At 46.3% G+C, this 18,460-nt stretch overlaps 1 protein-coding gene across 1 annotated transcript; it reads left to right on the top strand.

Annotated features, from left to right (window-relative positions):
• The first annotated feature begins 4,114 nt into the window (after positions 1 to 4,114).
• On the top strand, positions 4,115 to 17,560 carry LOC136161847 (histone-lysine N-methyltransferase PRDM9-like). The gene is made up of 10 exons (XM_065926969.1): positions 4,115 to 4,183; positions 4,587 to 4,710; positions 5,016 to 5,123; positions 9,246 to 9,295; positions 11,097 to 11,253; positions 12,081 to 12,182; positions 12,396 to 12,667; positions 13,195 to 13,262; positions 14,332 to 14,525; positions 16,197 to 17,560. The coding sequence occupies exons 1-10, from the start codon at positions 4,115 to 4,117 to the stop codon at positions 17,558 to 17,560; spliced, it is 2,508 nt and encodes an 835-aa protein (XP_065783041.1).
• The last annotated feature ends 900 nt before the right edge of the window (positions 17,561 to 18,460 follow it).

The following is an 18,460-nucleotide window of genomic DNA, read 5'->3' as shown; positions in this document are numbered from 1 at the left end:
ATGGGCTCACTAAAGGACATCAATGGTATGGACCTAACAGAAGCAGAAGATACTAAGAAGCGGGGGGGGGGGCAAGAAAACTCAGAAGAACTGAACAAAAAAAATCATCATGGACCACATAGACATGATGGTGTGATCACTCATTTAGAGCCAGACATCCTGGAATGTGAAGTCAAGTGGGCCTTAGGAGACATCACTACAAACAAAGCTAGTAGAGGTGATGGAATTCCAGTGGAGCTATTTCAGATCCTAAAAGATAATGCTGTGAAAGTGCTGCACTCAATCTGTCAGGAAATTTGGAAAGGCCAGCAGTGGCCATAGGACAGGAAAAGGTCAGTTTTCATTCCAATCCCAAAGAAAGGCAATGACAAAGAATGCTCAAACTACCCCACAATTGCACTCATCTCATACACTAGCAAAATAATGCCCAAAATTCTCCAAGCCAGGCTTGACCAATACGTGAAATGTGAACTTCCAGATCTTCAAGCTGGTTTTAGAAAAGGCAGATAAACCAGAGATCAAATTGCCAACATCCACTGGATCATTGAAAAAGCAAGAGAGTTTCAGAAAAAATATCTATTTCGGCTTTACAGATTATGCCAAAGCCTTTGACTGTGTGGGTCACAATAAACTGTGTAAAATACCCAAAAGATGGGAATACCAGACCACCTGACATGCCTCTTGAGAAATCTGTATGCAGGTCAAGAAGCAACAGTCAGAACCAGACATGGAACAACAGACTGGTTCCAAATCAGGAAAGGAGCATATCAAGGCTATATATTGTCACCCTGCTTATTTAACTTCTATGCAGAATACAGCATGAGAAATACCGGGCTGGATGAAGCACAAGATAGATTAAAAATTGACGGGAGAAATATCAGCAAAGCAGATGGCACAACGCTTATGGCAGAAAGTGAAGAAGAACTAAAGAGCCTCCTGATGAAAATGAGAGAGGAGAGTGAAAATGTTGGCTTAAAGTTCAACATTCAGAAAACTAAGATCATGGCATCTGGTCCCATCACGTCATGGCAAACAGATGGGGAAACAGTGGCTGACTTTATTTTGGGGGCTCCAAAATCACTGCAGATGGTGACTGCAGCCATGAAATTCAAAGACACTTACTCCTTGGAAGAAAAGTTATAACCAACCTAGACAGTATATTAAAAAGCAGAGATGTTACTTTGCTAAAAAAGGTCTGTCTAGTAAAGGCTATGGTTTTACCAGTGGTCATGAATGGATGGGAGAGGTGGACTCTAAAGAAAACTGAGTGCTGAAGAATGGATGCTTTTGAACTGCGGTGTTGGAGAAGGGTCGAGAATTCCTTGGACTGCAAGGGAATCCAACCAGTCCATTCTAAACGAGATCAGACCTGAGTGATCATTGGAAAGACTGATGTTGAAGCTGAAACTCCAATGCTTTGGCCACCTGATGTGAAGAGCTGATTCATTTCAAAGGACCCTGATGCTGAGAAAGATTGAGGGCAGGAGGAGAAGGGGATGACAGAGGATGAGATGGTTGGATCGCATCACCGACTCAATGGACACGAGTTTGGGTAAACTCCGGGAGTTACTGATAGACAGGGAGGCGTGCTACTGTCCATGGGGCTGCAAAGATTCAGACACGACTGAGTGACTGAATTGAACTGATAAGGGGAAATATATGAAGAAGAATAGATAGCTATATCTATATCAAGAATAGATAGCTATATGTATACCAGACCAGCTTGAATGTAAGAGATGCTGATGGTGACTGGTTCTGACTCTCAAGACTTCAATCAAATGAAGCTTGGAGTCTCCCACAGCCCAAGACCATTAATAAACATGTCTGTCAAGTTAAAGTGTTAGTCACTCACTCATGTCTGCCTCTCTGCAACCCCATGGACCACCAGGCTCTTCTGTCCATGGGATTCTCCAGGCAAGAATACTGGAGTGGACTGCCCTGCCCTCCTCTTGGGATCTTCCTCATTTAGGGGTTGAACCCGGGTCTTCTGCTATGCAGAGATTGTTTACCATCTGAGTCACCTCAGAAGCTGCAACATGCCTGTACTCATAGATTAAAGCTTACCAAACTTTGTGGTTTACAGAAACACTGCTCTGGAAAGTTCCATGTTGTTCTCCATAGTTCTGCAAGTAATACACTTTTCCTTCCCATGAGCTTTGGCTGTGTTGTACCTTCTGGCTCTACACCCACCAAGAGGGAAACTCGCTTTTCTGGTAACATTTCTCCATCCAGACTCCCAACCACCACTTGATGCTAATTCTACAATCAGTCGCTTTGCTTCCAATACATGGAAATCACATTATTTTTATGAGAGCAAAGCTACCTAAGGGCCAGAACCAGTGTCCCTATTTTATCTTGTGAGGCCAGTAGGTGTCAGGCAAACTCAGCTCTATGGACCCACAGTCCTCCAGATCGATGCCTCGGCTTACAGAAAACACTTGCAAGGCTTTGAGGTTTTCTTATACCTCATTTCTGAAGGCTTTTCATACCTACATTAAATAAACAGATGGCTCATCAGTGCCACTTCTACTTTCAGGTTAAAAATCCTCCAAGTTTTTTCTAACATCCTTATTCCAAGCGTTGTGTTTAAATCTTTGACCATACGGTGTTTATCTTGTGTCTCATCAGAATGTAGTCAATTACACCGTTTCCCTTGAATAATGCAGTACTCACCACATAAGAGTTCTCGCCAAAACTGGATTTGATAAGGCAGGGCACAGAGGGCCTAGGATAAACTCCGGGAGCGCGGTTACAGTCTGGTGGAGCCGATATACCAGTTGAGGGCACTGGAAAGAAACATTCAGCCTGAGGACAGCCCGCCCGCCTGAGGATCCAGCCCTCAGAGGCCATGCCTGAAAACAAAGAGACCAGCCAAGCTGCGCCTGCGCACTGGAGGCTTGGCAGACACGCCCACAGAGCAGCCAATCCCCGAGCGGTGGGGCGGGGCCTCCATCGCGCTCCGCACCCTCCGGGCGCCTATTGGCCAGACTGCCTCAGTCACAACGCCGATTGGTCGCTTGTGCCTGACAGGGTACAAGCAGGCTGCTGGCCCTTCACTTCACCTCAGCGCCTAAGGACTGGACGTCGCTGAACCTCTAGCGCTCCTGGGGACAGGGTGGGCAGTGCGGCAGAACAGCGGGGAGGCTGAAGGGAACGCGTCCTGGGCAGCCATCATAAACCCTTGCTTGATGGCTTCAAATTCCAGGGTGGGAGGCCCGAAATCCTGTCAGCTTTGAGTAACATGAGTCCTAATCTGAAGGGGGCTTGCGTCTCGTCACCTTCAGGGATTACAAGTTTCTTCACCCACAGAAACCCCAAATCCCCTAGTGCTGCGACCCTCAAATACCTAGATTAACCCCAGATCCCCTCAGCCTGAGGCACCCTAAAATTACCACCCGCAGAGAGACCAAATTTCCTAAACCTCGGAGACCCTGAATACCTCCGCCTGGAAGCTCTTAAACCTCTTCCTCCTCAAGACCCTAACTGTACTGCCTATCGGAGCCCTAAAATCCCTTAGTAAGAAACCCCCGATTTCCTCAGCCTCACAGACCCCAAGTTTTCTCACCGTGCGCATTCTACATCAGACAAAAGATCCCCAGTCCCCTCTGACTGAGGACCCCAGTTACTTCAGCCCGTGGGACCCAGATCTCCTCAAGCCGAGCGACTTCTCCCTTAGACGTAGAACCTACGTTATGCCCAGATTTTTCTGAGTCCCCAGGAGGAGATCCTCAAAACCCTTCTTGGAGAAACATTCCCTCTGCTGCACTGGAACAGAGCCCTGATTTCAGCCTGACCCCAGTACAGCAGTTAGGGGTTTCCGGGTCTCCTCGAGAATCCCTCCGTCACCCACAGTCACATCCCTCCCAGTGCCTTCCCTCAGAGGGGTTGAATTGTAGGGGAACCAAAGAAACCAAATCTAGTTCATATTAGGCTGATCTGTCATACCTAGTCAGGATCCGTCCATCCCACGAATACCCTCACCCTGACTTTCCCCTCGCCTTCCTGCCCTGGACACTCCACCCAAGGCAGGCAGCTCAGGCTCTGGACAGTGGTCTGGGCTATCTCAGCACCTTTTTCTTCCACAGGCACCTTGGTCTTGAGCACTCCAATGGCCATGAGGCCGAACAGGTCTCCAGAGGAGAGCACTGAGGGAAATGCCGGGAGAACAGAGCGGAAGCCCACGGTGAGCGGTGGAGTCGGCAAAGCTGGGCTCAAAGTCAGCTCTATAGGAAGGACATGGCGCTGGTCCCTGAAGCACCACAGACTGTTTGCCTTGGCAGCTGAGTGAACGTCCCTGTGACTGTACACAGGATGGGAATACCTGGTCCTGTCTGAGATGGTGGGGTGGAGTGGGACAAAACAGGACACTAGCTTCTCAACTGCTCTGTGTCCAGGGAGAGCTAGGAAAATGCTCAGTTTGTTCAGTTAAGGAGGACACAGTCGGGAAGGAAAGTCTTCATCCCTCTCTCACACAGACCATCCAGGAGCTTCAGGCTACTCCCTGCACAAAAGGTGGAAGAGAAGGCCCAGCTCTAAGGTCTGACTTAGATTAGTAAATCACTGATGAAATCTATTATTTTCCTTAGGCCAAAGATGCTTTCAAAGACATCTCCGTATACTTCTCCAAGGAAGAATGGGAAGAGATGGGAGAATGGGAAAAAATCCGGTATAGGAATGTGAAAAGAAACTACGAAGCGCTGATTGCTATAGGTAACAGGAAGTGCTGGGCGCCTGTGAGCCTGGGAAACATGAAACAGGTCTTCACCCTCAGGGTTCACTTGGCCCGCTCTTAGGTGGCTTCACCTGCGCACAGCTCCCTTTTGTGGGGAGACTAACCTGGAGGAAATGTTTACAGTTCTGTACCAGAGGGAGGGTGACCTGCAGTGCAGAGCTCACCTCTTGCCTTGTTCTATATTCTCCCAGCCCATCCTACTGATCCCCTGACTCTGTGACACTTTCCATTGCTTCTATGCTTTGTTTCCCCTTCTTAGAACAAATGTTTTGCTTCTTTCCAGGTTTCAGAGCCACTCGACCAGATTTCATGCATCCCCGCAGACAGGCCATCAAGCCCCAGGGAGATGACACTGAGGATTCTGATGAAGAATGGACACCAAGGCAGCAAGGTGAGAGGCCAGGAGGGTGTGGACGTGTCTTCCTGAAACCAGTCTGGGCTGAGGTCTCAACTACATCTCAGCCATTAGCAAGGAAAACATAATTTTCAGCATTCCCAAGTGGCTGTGGCTGAATATTGACATTAGCCTGAATGAAGATGAATGTATAGGCTTTGTAGTGTAATTCTCAAAAGTTTTATGGTTAATATTTATCATTATTTTTAAAAAGAATTATTTTTGCTAAACATTCTTAGTGAAAGGCAGCTAAAGATCGTTTAGAAATAAATTCACCAAACAGATTGGTTATTGGTTATTGGATTAAATCTCTTCAAAGAGGAAATGATTAACATATTATTTCAAGATACATTATGTATATATGTATATAAAATAAAACTCATGATCTTCTTACCCTAAGGTTAAACTAATTCTTTATTTTGATTCTGGGAAAGGGTTTGAGAGAACTATTTATTCTCCATGATCTTTCCCACATTTCACTGACCAGAGATGGCATCAGGTAAATAAAATGAAGTACACTTATTATAAAATAGAGGTAAGCAGCTCACTTCCTCTTCTGCTGCTCAGTTTAGAAGAGTTAATCTGCCTAGACTGTAGAAAACAATTTAGATAGTTCTATGATTCTCCATCTATGGATTTCTGTTCTCCCAGATTTTAAAAAAATTACTTATTTAGTTGTGGCTGCACTGGGTCTTTGTTGCTGTGCACGGGCTTTCTCTGGTTTCGGTGACTGTCTTCTCGTTGCAGAGCACGTGCAGGCTCTGGAGTTTTTGAAAAAAAAGGCTCAGCTGCCCCGCAGAAAGTGGCATCTCCCTGGACCAGCCATCGAACCTGAGTCCTCTGCACTGGCAGGCAGATTCTCATCCACTGTGCACCAGGGACGTCCCTCTGTTCCCTTAGGTTATTAAAACTAGTGAAAGGGACATGAAAACCAAACATTTGGTTGCCTGCAAAGGTTTTGACATAAGGAGAGATTCTTAGGGAATACATACGCCTCGGTTCACATCCGCCTGCTCGTCTTTATTTACCTTTTTAACAGTTTCTGAGTGTATGGCACACTGCTGCTAACTATGTACACGTTAGTGTTAGTGGCCGCAGTGCTAATCTCTCAGTCATGGCTGACTCTGTGTCCCCATAGATTGGAGCTCACCAGGCTCCTCTGTCCATGGGATTCTCTAGGCAAGAATCCTGGTGTGGGTTGCCATGTCCTGCTCCAGGTGATCTTCCCAACGCAGGGATTGAGCCTGCATCTGTTGCATCTCCTGCATTGCAGGTGGACTTTTTACCCCTGAGCCACCGGGATTATATATACACATTGCTGTACAGCAAATCTGTAGAAGTGTTACATCTTGTGTGACTGAAGCCCTAATCCACTGAGGAACAATTCTCCAATCCTTCCTCCTTATAGCCCTTGGCAACCACGATTATATTTTCTGTTTCCATGGATTTAATTTAGATACCTCAGAGAAGTGGAATCAGGCCATATTTGTCTTTTTTGATTGGTTCATTTCACTTAGTATAATATCATCAAGGCCCATCCATGTAGCATATGACAGAAATCTTTTTTAAGGCTTCAAAACATTCCGTTGTGTGCATGTGGATATAAGAGCTATAACATATATCTTATATATAATCTTTATCTTTTATCCACCAATGAACATTTAGAATGCTCACACATCTTGCCCATTGGGAATAATGCGGCAATGACTATACATGTGCCCACTATTTACTCATTATCTTGCTTTCAATTTTTTACGGAAACCCACTCTTGACTTGGATTGCTAGATCATACAGCACTTCTAATTTTCTGTGGAAACTCCATAGTCTTTTCTAGAAAGCTTGCAACATTTTACATTGCCAACAATAGTGTATAAGGGTTCCAATTTCTCCATATCCTTACCAAACTTGTTATTGTCTTCTTATACATATTGCCCATCCCAGAAGGTTTCAATTTGTATTTCCATACCGATTAGTAATATTGAGAATCTTTTCATATATTTGTTGGCCATTGTGTATTTTCTCTGGAGAATTGACTATTCAATTCCTTCTCTCACTGTTAGTCAGCGCAGACTGCCATAACAAAACAGACTGCATTCCTTAAACCACAGAAATTTGTTTTCTTACAATGCTGGAACATGGAAATTTGATATCAAGGTGCCATCATGGTCCATCAGGTTTTCTTCCTGGCTTATAGGTAGCCTTCAAACTGGTGTATGCTTAATAACCCCTTATCAGGTGCAGATTTTATAAATATTTTCTACCATCATGTCGGTGGCCTTTTCAACTCTGTTCAGTGTCCTTTGCTGCACAGAGGTTTTAAGATTAATCTCATTTCTCTATTTTTACTTTGTTACTAATCCTTGTGCACTTGGCACCATATCTAAGAAATCATTGCTGAATCAGTGTCGTGAAGCTTCACCCTTGTTGTCTTCTAAGGGTCTTTTCAAGTCTTGCATTTAGGTCTTTCACCCATTCTGAGTTGATTTTTCTTCAAGATGTATGATGTTCATTATTTTGCATATGGTTATTTTGTTTCCCCAGCACCATTCATTACAGGGATTAAGCTTTCCCCATTATCTTGACACGCTAGATGAAGATCATTAGACCATGTATCCAAGAGTTGATTTCTGGCTGTCTATTCTTTTCTATTGATTGACATAACTGTCTTTATGCCAGCCAGCTTCCTCAGTGGCTCAGCAGGTGAAGAATCTGCCTTCAGTGCAGGAGACACAGGAGATGTGGGTTCAATCCATGGGTTAAGAAGATCCCCTGGAGAAGGAAATGGCAACCCTGTCCAGTATTCTTGCCTGAGAAATCCCCTGGACAGAGGAGCCTGGTGGGTACAGTCCAAAAGGTCACAGAAAGTCAAGAAGACTGAGCAGCTAAGCACATATGTTTTGCCAAATCCACACTCTTTTGGCTCCTGTACCTTTGTAGTGTGTTCTGAAATCAGAGGCCTCCAGCTTTGCTGTTCTTTCTAAGATTGCTTTGCCAGTTTGGGGTGCTCTGAGATTCCGTGTTAACTGTTGGATGGATTTTCTATATCTGAAAAAACTTCCATTGGGATTTTAATAGGAATTGCATTGAATGTTTAAATTGCTTTGGGTAGTATGAACAGCTTAATAATATTAAGCCTCTAAATCCATAAACATGAGACACCTATCGATTATTTATGTCAGATTCCTTTCAGCAATATTTTGTAGTTTTCAACATATGAGTCTTTCATCTCCTTAAGTTTATTCCTAATTACTTCATTCTTCTCAATGCTATTATAAATAAGATTCTTTGACCAGTGGCTAGGACTCCACACTCCCAATGCAGAGAACTTGCGTTCAGTCCCTAGTCAGGGAACTAGATCCCACATGCCGCAACAAAAATCCTGGAAAAAACAAAGAAATAAAAATAAATATTTTTTTATAATTTAGCTCTTGAATATAGCTTTAAAAAAATAAAAAATAAATAGTATTGTTTTCTTATTTTCCTTTGTGAAATGGTCATTCTTCATGCATGGAAAGATATTTGAGTGTTGATTTTGTACCGTGCAACTTTCTCTGCAGGAATTTTGTGTGTGTGGATTTAAAGATTTTTCTGCACATAAAACCATGCCCCTGTGAGCAGACATAATTTTACTTCTTTCTTTCCAAATGGAAGCCTTTTGTTTCCATTTCTAACCTACAGCGCTGGCTAGGAGTTCTAATATTATGGTGAACACAAATTTGATAACGGGCATCCTTGGCTTTTCTTCTTGATCTTTATCACTGATGACTATGATGTTAGAGGTAGACTTTCAATATATGACCTTTATTATATTGCACTCACTTCCTCCTATTCCTACATTGTTGAGAACTTTTGTCATGAAAGACTATTAAATTTATTAGATATTTTATGAAAATCAGATGAGGCACGGATGAAGTTTCATATATTTTTTTAATTTTAAGAAAACTATGTAATACTCCCAGTGGAACCATGGGAGTTGATGATACAGAAATCATTTTCCATTCCTCCTTTGGTAATCATTGTCTTTGTCACTCTCTGGCTTAGAATTATGTGTCCTTAATTAGAATACCCAGAGTTTGGAAACATTTCCCAACCAAAACACTGATTCTCAGCATTTTTTAGGTAAACCTTCTTCGATGCCCTTCAGAGTGGAGCATAGTAAACACCAGAAAGTGAGTATTTCCCAAATCCTGTTGCCAAAATAACCTCCTCATGGATCGAGTCACAGGTGAGAATAGCAGAAAACACAGAGATCCTGGAGACCGCTGCCTCCCTGTCCTGAGTCTTTAGCACAATGTCTGATATCATCACCATCTTTGCAGTTAGTAAGAACAACAACAGTAGTAGGTTGTTCTGTTGTTACATTATTTTCATAATATTTTAGACTTCAAGTATTTTATGTGAATAAACTTGCTTAAACCTTAAATCAATCCTACAGTACCTATAAGTAGGTATAGAGCTATCACCATTATAGATACAAAAAAAAAAAAAGGTAAGAAACATTTGATTATATACCTGAGACCACAGTATCACTGGTAGTGTAATGTAAACCAATGCACGTTCTCTAAACACCTTACAAACGGATTAAAACTTCCATAGTTCTATGAAGCTTATTCATACATCTTTATATCATTCATCTGAGAGATGTTTTCAACCTCAGTTTTTTGTGCTTTGCTAGGGAGGCATATGCTAAGACATCTGAATAAGGGAAGCTTAAGGACATGCTGGGCAGTTTGTAGAGTGGACAGTCCAAGATGAAGAAGCTTAAAGATATGCTGGGCAGTTTGTAGAGTGGACAGTCCAAGATGAAGAAGGAGACAGGATCCCAACCTCAGAGCCACCCACTCCAATATGAGGAAGCAACTTGCAACCCTGATAAGCCTCAGGTTTATGACTGAAAAGCAACAAATAAGAAAATAACAGAAGGACTTCACATAGATTACCTGCTTTTGAGTAGAAACTCATCATCTGGGCATCATTTCAAATGCTCATCCTTGTAGGAGGGAGTAACAACTCCTTCCACTGAGCTCTAATTAGCAACTCTCCTGTTTGTAATCATTTGTTTAGCCTGCCCCTGTGTTGTGAGCTTTGAGATCCTAGCCCACACCCATTAGTTCTCAGAAGTCCAGGCCCACCTCAAAGGCCCTAAGTGCCCCCTGAATGGTTCGTGAGTGAGTGACTCCACATTTAAGCATTCATCTAGGAGTAGAAAGGTCAAAGGATGCTGAAGATAGTATCTGTGAGTTGCACTTGAAATATAGTGGCAGTTTAGGGAATAAATTGATACGTAAGGGATGTACGTTCACGTTCTTACTGTAGTAAATACTTCACACAACAATTTGTTGAAGGTTTTTAAATTTCATGTCCACTATAATATTAAGAATTAGCCTGTATACCAATTAATGGATCAGGAAACTGAGCAGAACCAGCTGGTCATACAGCCTTGTTCGAGGAGAATTGACGAAACCGGCTACTTTAATTCCAAACATTGTCGCTAGGACATGGCAACCTGCAGCTTTCATCTCATTTGCTTTATTGTCTAAATATGTTTCTGCCGATCGTCTTTTCTCTTCTTAATCTCACTGCTTTGTCACCTTGTTTTCCACATGTGTTTTGTCCCCTCTGTAATTTTCCATACGTCCTCGTCCGTCAAAGGGCCACTATTAAGAGAAACCCTCAGGACCTCTCTACCAGCCCTTACCCTCTTCTTTCCCTGACCTCCAGCTTTTCTCCCTGCCTTGCTCTCACTTTTATGCAGAAAGTTGAAGGGGAAGAACCTTAAGATATGAATTCTAGTTTTGATTCACTATCCACGTAGGTCCTTATTTTACACTCCAGTGTTCAGACCCCTTTCCCCCATATCAGGTATTTCCAAGAATTGTCAAAGTATTAACTAAAGTCATGCATGTGAAAACACTTCATAAAGTCCTAAAGAACTAAAGATATGCATGTTGTCTTTTACTCACATGGAAGAGAATGTCCAGGGCACCATTAAGTAATGAATCTAGTTTGAAGGAATTGCCGGGAGCAGCAGAATCGCTGAAGACAAATGGCTCCAAGCAGGCTCAGAATACAGTGCCCCATCACAGAAAAGCAAGGACCCCTGGACAGCACCCCAGACAAAAAGTCGGTAAGAGAAATTTGGGGAGTTCCTCTAATTAGTTCCTCTAATTCCTGTAGATAAACTAATAAGCATGGCCTAGGTGTGTGGCAGGGACTTTGGGTAGGCGGGGTTTAAGCTGGACTGATCTGAGACATGAAGTTAGCACTGGGGCCTTGGGAAAATCTTATACAATTTCTGAGATCCTGAATGCTATCTGTAAAGTGAGGATAAGGATACATGACTCATACAGTGCTTGAAAACCTTACATTAAATGCAAAAGTCTGACACCTACAAGTAGTTCAATAAATGCAACTGTGATAAGAGGAACCGTGCTTTGTTAGTGTTCATGCCCAGACCTCTGCTCAGTGCCTTACTTGTCATGTGCGCTTAACACATATTTTCTGAGTAGATGTGTCGATGAACTATTACCTAAGTAGGAAGGTTGGGAAGTTAAACCTACTAATGGGAAGTGCAGGAAGCTATCACTGAACTGGGCATCTGTGGTCAGTGGAGCCTCAGTCTCTTGAAACTGTATTTAAAGGGAGAAGAAAGAAAATATAGAGAAGGGACTCCCTGGTGGTTAAGTGGTTAAGACTCCACGCTTCCACTGCAGGAGGTGTGAGTTCCATTCCTGGTCAGGGAACTAAGTTCCCACAAGCAATGCAGTCTGGCCGAGAAATAAATAATGGAACATGAAAACATAAAATTACGAAAGTAAAAGTTTGAAAAATACATATAAGAAAATTTTAACAAAGTGTAGAGATGGACAGGTAGGAGATCTCACACTTTCTGATAAAATGGGACTAACTCCCCAGACCCCACCAGCCTTGCTTAGCTTCTGTTCTCCATCTTAGAACTCAGAGGAAAGGAGACTGGAGTGAAGAGGTACAGTCTACGGGAAAGAAAGGGCCACGTGTACCAAGAGGTCAGCGAGCCCCAGGATGACGACTACCTCTGTGAGTGACCCCGCTGGCCCACTCACGGAGAAGGGGTAATGAGGCCTTGGTCCACTAACCTCACCTCACCATTTAGTCCCCCGGCCATCCCCTTCCTCTATGACTTGGGGTGCAGGATCGAGGCCAAATGCCATGAATGCCCTAGTTCTTTATGAAGGTCTTTACGACCAGAAACATCACTGTACCTCCTCTCATCCCTGTTCTCACCTCCAGATTGTGAGGAGTGTCAGAACTTCTTCATCGACAGCTGTGCTGCCCATGGGCCCCCAACATTTGTAAAGGACTGTGCAGTGGAAAAGGGGCATGCCAACCGCTCAGTCCTCACTCTGCCCCCTGGGTTAAGCATCAGACTGTCGGGCATCCCTGACGCTGGGCTTGGAGTGTGGAACGAGGCGTCCGATCTGCCGCTGGGCCTGCACTTTGGCCTCTATGAGGGCCAGATCACAGACGATGAAGAGGCCGCCAACAGTGGATACGCCTGGCTGGTGAGAAGCACCCGTTTCCCTGTCCTCTGGCCTCTAATCACTTGTACGTGGTGGGGGGTATTTCATGTCTACATATGAGGATGCAGATGGTGATAACATTGTCGGCAATGACAGAGTCAGCCCTGTGTAATGTGTGCCGTGGGCGTGACCACAGGACTTCCATCTAAATGTCAGAGGAGAGGTGGGACCACAGTGTACAGACACTCATGTCATCTATCTAAAGCTCAGAGGAGAGGTGGGAACACAGTGTACAGACACTTAGACCTCTCTCTAAGGTCAGAGGAGAGGTGGGAGCACAGTGTAGAGATACACAGAAGTGACTCCTCCCTTGTGGAGCCCTTGCCTTCAATGAACCAAGAGACTCAGACTTGGAATGATGAGTAAGGAGCTTACCGTGTGGCCCGACTGGCAGTTGAATCCATGCAGGCTGAAAAGCACCAATGACTACACAGGGAAATAGCTCTTCTTTTGCTTCCTACCAAAAAAAAAAAAAGTGGAAAGCTTGTATCTCTTTCTCTGACCCTCAGATCACCAAAGGGAGGAACTGCTACGAGTATGTGGATGGAAAGGACACGTCTTGGGCCAACTGGATGAGGTGAGTGCAGTGAGTCTGCAGTGTGTAGACATTGAGACTCCCTCCATCCCACGCCCCTTTCCTTCTCAACCCGGCTCCCTCAAAAGCTTTCACATCTTCCTTCCTCTTTTCCCTCAATACCATACTCTTTCATTTCAAAAGACACTAAAAAGAAGGAAATAAAAATATGGCATGTGCCGTCAAGATACAAGTCTATATGCTGAACAAAACTGGTGGACTTGAAAACAACTTGAAGCATCTAGATTCACCAGGAACACTTTAACTCACTTAGTGGACACTTCTCACGCCCTTTATGGTGCAGTTTAGACAGTGAACTTCGGTACTTAAGCAGATCACACAACCCATGTCCTTTTGGAGAACATACTGCAGACAGACATTATCCAATTGATTTTAGGAGCAGTAACCTTATTTTTTCTATCTTTGAGTAAGTGCACACGCCAGGATGACCTAACACAGGAGACCTTGACTCTCTGTGGGCAAAAACCTCCTCAGGATTGGTTCCAGTGAGAGGTGGGCCCTGAGGCCTGGGAAGGAATGGGGGGCAGCTTGGCCCTGAGCAGGGCCATTCTCTGAGGGCCTCTCCTTTCATCAGGGCAGGCAGACAGTGAACAAACTATTACTGTTCCGTGTCTCAAGCTATATCAGAGCTCTCTCCAAGTTTACGTGGGAGGGGGTGGGCAAGCGAATAGGACCCTGGATACACGTGGGGAGATGGCAGAAAGACTCGGCAGAGAAGGCAGGCTGGGGTGAGTGCTGAGGGCTGCATGTTAGCCAAGAAGCACCAAGTCCTGTGGATGAAAGAGAACTTAATTCAGAGTTTAGAGGAGCTGGAGGTCACCAGCCTCACGGACAGTCCAGGTGGAGATGAGTCTGGAACTGGGCTCCGGAAAATGGCTACTTAGGTAAGGAGAGAAAAGCATGGGAATTCACATGGCCTGGTCGAAGGTGTGAACAGACGGTCCACATGAGGGGCGGCCTCAGAGGCGGAAGGCAAGGAGCTGGGCATGGGCGGAGAGTGGAGGGCACTCGTCACCTGAGGTTTCTTTCCCTTTCCCGGCCTCGACCCCAGGTATGTGAACTGTGCCCGGGACGACGAGGAGCAGAACCTGGTGGCCTTCCAGTATCACGGGCAGATCTTCTACCGAACCTGCCAGGTTGTCAGGCCGGGCTGTGAGCTGCTGGTCTGGTACGGGGACGAGTATGGTCAGGACCTTGGCATCAGGCGGAACAGCAGTGGGAAGAGTGAGCTCGCGGCCGGGAGAGGTGAGTGTCTCCCCTCTTCCAGCACCCCACCCCATCCTGGGAGCAGCCGTGGTCTGATTTCGAAGCAGAGGACAATCCAGTCCTAAGTCAGTTGAGTTGCAATTAAAATGCCTCAGAATTTGATTGCTTTCATATGACTGTTAGGAGAAATTTTATATTGAAAATGTTAGTTCTAATTTTTAATATTTCATGCAAAAAAATGTGCAACATCACCTTCTGCTAAAAGGCTGAGAAGCAAAAAGCAACATTTCGAGCACCTACCACCTCTCTGCCCTTTATTTGTTTCTTCTTCATTTCCTCCCATTTCTAAGCGACACGTGTACAGTGATGCGCATTCAGTTCCTGTTCCAGTCTTTTGTCATGTGAGTTCACGCTCTGTGACAGACGGGGCTCCACGCCCCGAAACAGACAGAACCACTGCCCTGGGGCAGCAGGGGCTTCACACCAGACAGGGGCTGGTGCTGAGGAAAACCAGCACAGGGAACGTGCCTCGGATCAGCGTGAACAGAGGGTGGGGTGTGGTGCAGGACGGTGCGACAGGGTCTCTGCAGAGATAAGACCTGCGGGGAAGGATTCCAGGCAGGGGAGCAGCCCGTGCCGCAGCCCCAGGACCGGGAAGCGAGGCCATGCCAGGGGTCGCAGGAGAAAGCACAGAGGGAGAGGAAGGAGGCTCGACGGGACACGGAAGCCTCAGGGCCTGTGTCCACGTGCAGGCCCCAGGGGTCCTCCTGGGTGACACAGAACAACCGCCAGGCTTTCAGCTGCAAGCAGCATGTTCTCTGTGCTAAGACGATGCTTTGGTTCACTTTTGGGAAGAGACAGTAGCGGGGAGTCCCCTCAGAGATCTGTTCATTGCCAGACATGAGGGGAGAGTGGGCTGTCTGAAGATGCTTGGGAGTGAGGGTGTGAAGGGTCTGACTGGACATGTATTTTTAAACATGGATTCCTAGTGCATGTTAAGTGGATTAAGCCTGAATGAAATGAATGAGGTATGAGTACTGGTGAGGCTGGAGAAAGGATATGCCTTTATTTTATGATTTATGGGAAACTGAGAGAGGAGCAATTTGTGAACCAGTTTGGGCAGCAGGATCCAGACCTGTAGTCAGTGGGACTTGGGTCGCTCGGTCTCATCCAGGCTCAAACCCACTTCCTGCACAGATCGGCACAAAGGCTGCTCTTTGAACAAGGAACCACAAAGTCAGAATTAGCCACACCTGCTCTAACCACCCCCCGTGCTGCCTCCCATATGCAGAGAGCTCCAGGCCAGGCGCCTCTAACTTAATAGACCCTCTCCCCTCACAGGGAGCCACTCAGGAGATTTCACCTAAGTCATCATGTCTTATCCCTCAGTAGGGTAGATACCTGGGGCCACTGTGACGTGACATTTCAGACACCTACACGCAGGGAAAGTCCCTGCAGATCCACCTCTATCAGGAGAGACGCTGCCTCTGATGCAGCTGGAAGGTCCCTATCTGGGTGATATGTAGAAAAGGCCCTTGACACCCGCTTCCTGGATTTCTGTAGATTTGGAGAATAACAGTGGAATGGAAGAGTGGACTGTAAAGGCACTTGATGGGCGACAGATCGTGCACTGTCAACACTTAGATGATGAGTGGGCAAGGCCTGACCACGGCAAACCAGCTACCTGACAAAAGCTTCCTCTTTCAGCAGAACCGAAGCCCAAGATGCACCCATGTCCCTCCTGCTCTCTGGCCTTCTCCAGCCAGAAATTCCTCAGCCAACACATCCAACGCAGTCACCCCTCTCAGACCCTCCTGAGACCATCTGAAAGAGACCGCCTCCAACCAGAGGATCCCTGCCCAGGCAGTCAAAATCGGAGATATTCCAATCCACACAGCCCGAGCGACAAACCTGAGGGCCACGAGGCCAAGGACAGGCCCCAACAATTGCTGAAAACCGTAAGGCTGAAGAGGATTTCAAGGGCCTCTTCCAACTCACTCGGAGGACAAATGGGGGCTTCTGGGGTGCATGAGAGAATGACAGACGAGCCCAGCACAAGCCAGAAACTGAATCCAGAGGACACAGGCACATTGCTCACGGGGGCAGGGGTCTCAGGGATTATGAGGGTCACATGCGGAGAGTGTGGGCAAGGCTCCAAGGACAGGTCAAGTCTCACCACACACGAGAGGACAAATACAGGGGAGAAGCCCTATGTTTGCGGGGAGTGTGGGCGAAGCTTCAATCAGAAGGCCCATCTGATCACACACCAGAGGACACACACAGGCGAGAAGCCCTATGTTTGCGGGGAGTGTGGGAGAAGCTTCCATCAGAAGGCCCATCTCATCACACACCAGAGGACACACACAGGGGAGAAGCCCTTTGTTTGCAGGGAGTGTGGGCGAAGCTTCAGTCAGAAATCAGTCCTCATCAGTCACCAGAGGACACACACAGGCGAGAAGCCCTATGTTTGCGGGGCTTGTGGGCGAAGCTTCAATCAGAAGGCCCATCTCATCACACACCAGAGGACACACACAGGGGAGAAGCCCTATGTTTGCGGGGAGTGTGGGCGAAGCTTCAGTCAGAAGTCCGCCCTCATCAGACACCAGAGGACACACACAGGCGAGAAGCCCTATGTTTGCGGGGCTTGTGGGCGAAGCTTCAATCAGAAGGCCCATCTCATCACACACCAGAGGACACACACAGGGGAGAAACCCTATGTTTGTCGGGACTGTGGACGAAGCTTCAGCAATAAGTCAGTCCTCATCACACACAAGAGGATACACACAGGGGTGAAGCCCTATGTTTGCGGGGAGTGTGGGCGAAGCTTCAGTGATAAGTCCAATCTCATCAGACTCAAGAGGACACACACAGGGGAGAAGCTCTACGTTTGCAGGGATTGTGGGCGAAGCTTCAGTCAGAAGTTCCATCTCATCACACACCAGAGGACACACACAGGGGAGAAGCCCTATGTTTGCGGGGAGTGTGGGCGAAGCTTCAATCAAAAGTCCGCCCTCATCAAACATCAGAGGACACACACAGGGGAGAAGCCCTATGTTTGCAGGGAGTGTGAGTGAGTCATGAGCAACAAACCACACCTTAACCACAGGAGGATTTCTGCAGCCACCCCATGCCTCAGCTCTAAGGGGGCCTCAGAGGAGGTCTATGACCTGTTACTGTCCCCACGAGTATGAGGAGAGAATTCCCAGGTGGTCCAGGCGTCAAAACTCCAATGCAGAGACCCACGTTCAATACCTGCTTGGGGAACTAGCTCCCACATGCTGCAACTGAGACACAACACAGCCGAATAAATAAATATATAATAAATATTTTAAAGAAAGTGTGTGATAAGCACAGAATTATTTGTTAAATAGACCTTCCACTTTCATGACAGGAGAGGAGGTATATAAACTGCAGAGGGTTTCTTAAGTGTTCTGGAGATGTTCATGCCAATTGCCTTCGTGGTTTTTTAGGTCTTTTCTAATAAATTTTGTCTCCAAACAAATCTGAATCCCAGACTATGTATTCATTCCCCATTATTACTGACAGCAGTGGGATCCAGTTAGCTGAACCCCTGGAAAGGCATAATTCTGGAGCCAACTCAGTTAGGTCACTGGAGAGTCAGTCCTGGGTCCAGGGAGAGGAATGCAGAGTGGAGTCAGAATCACCAGGGAAGGGAATTCCCCGGCCTCCTGGGAAGTGGGGCCTCTCCTCCTTATAGACGTCGACTCTCCTTTGGCCTCTCCTGGTGGCTCTCTGATTCCCTCTGACTTCTGTGGCCGCAAAGGTGAAGGCCACGTGCACCTGTGTGTGTGTGAGCGCTCGCGCCTGACTCAGCATGGGCCCTCTGGTCTCTGCCCCTCCCTTGGGTCATCCAAGCATCTCGACTTCAGATTCCACCACAGGGGTCCAGTTCTCAGCCCTGCCCGCAGCAGCTGCATGAGCTGGGGCAAGATGCTCAACCTCTCTGTGCCTCT

Source organism: Muntiacus reevesi, chromosome 2 (genome assembly GCF_963930625.1).
Source record: "Muntiacus reevesi chromosome 2, mMunRee1.1, whole genome shotgun sequence".
Classification (NCBI taxonomy): Eukaryota; Metazoa; Chordata; class Mammalia; order Artiodactyla; family Cervidae; genus Muntiacus; species Muntiacus reevesi.
The sequence above is the reverse complement of the archived record's forward strand: the minus strand, read 5'-3'. Positions and strand labels throughout refer to the sequence as shown.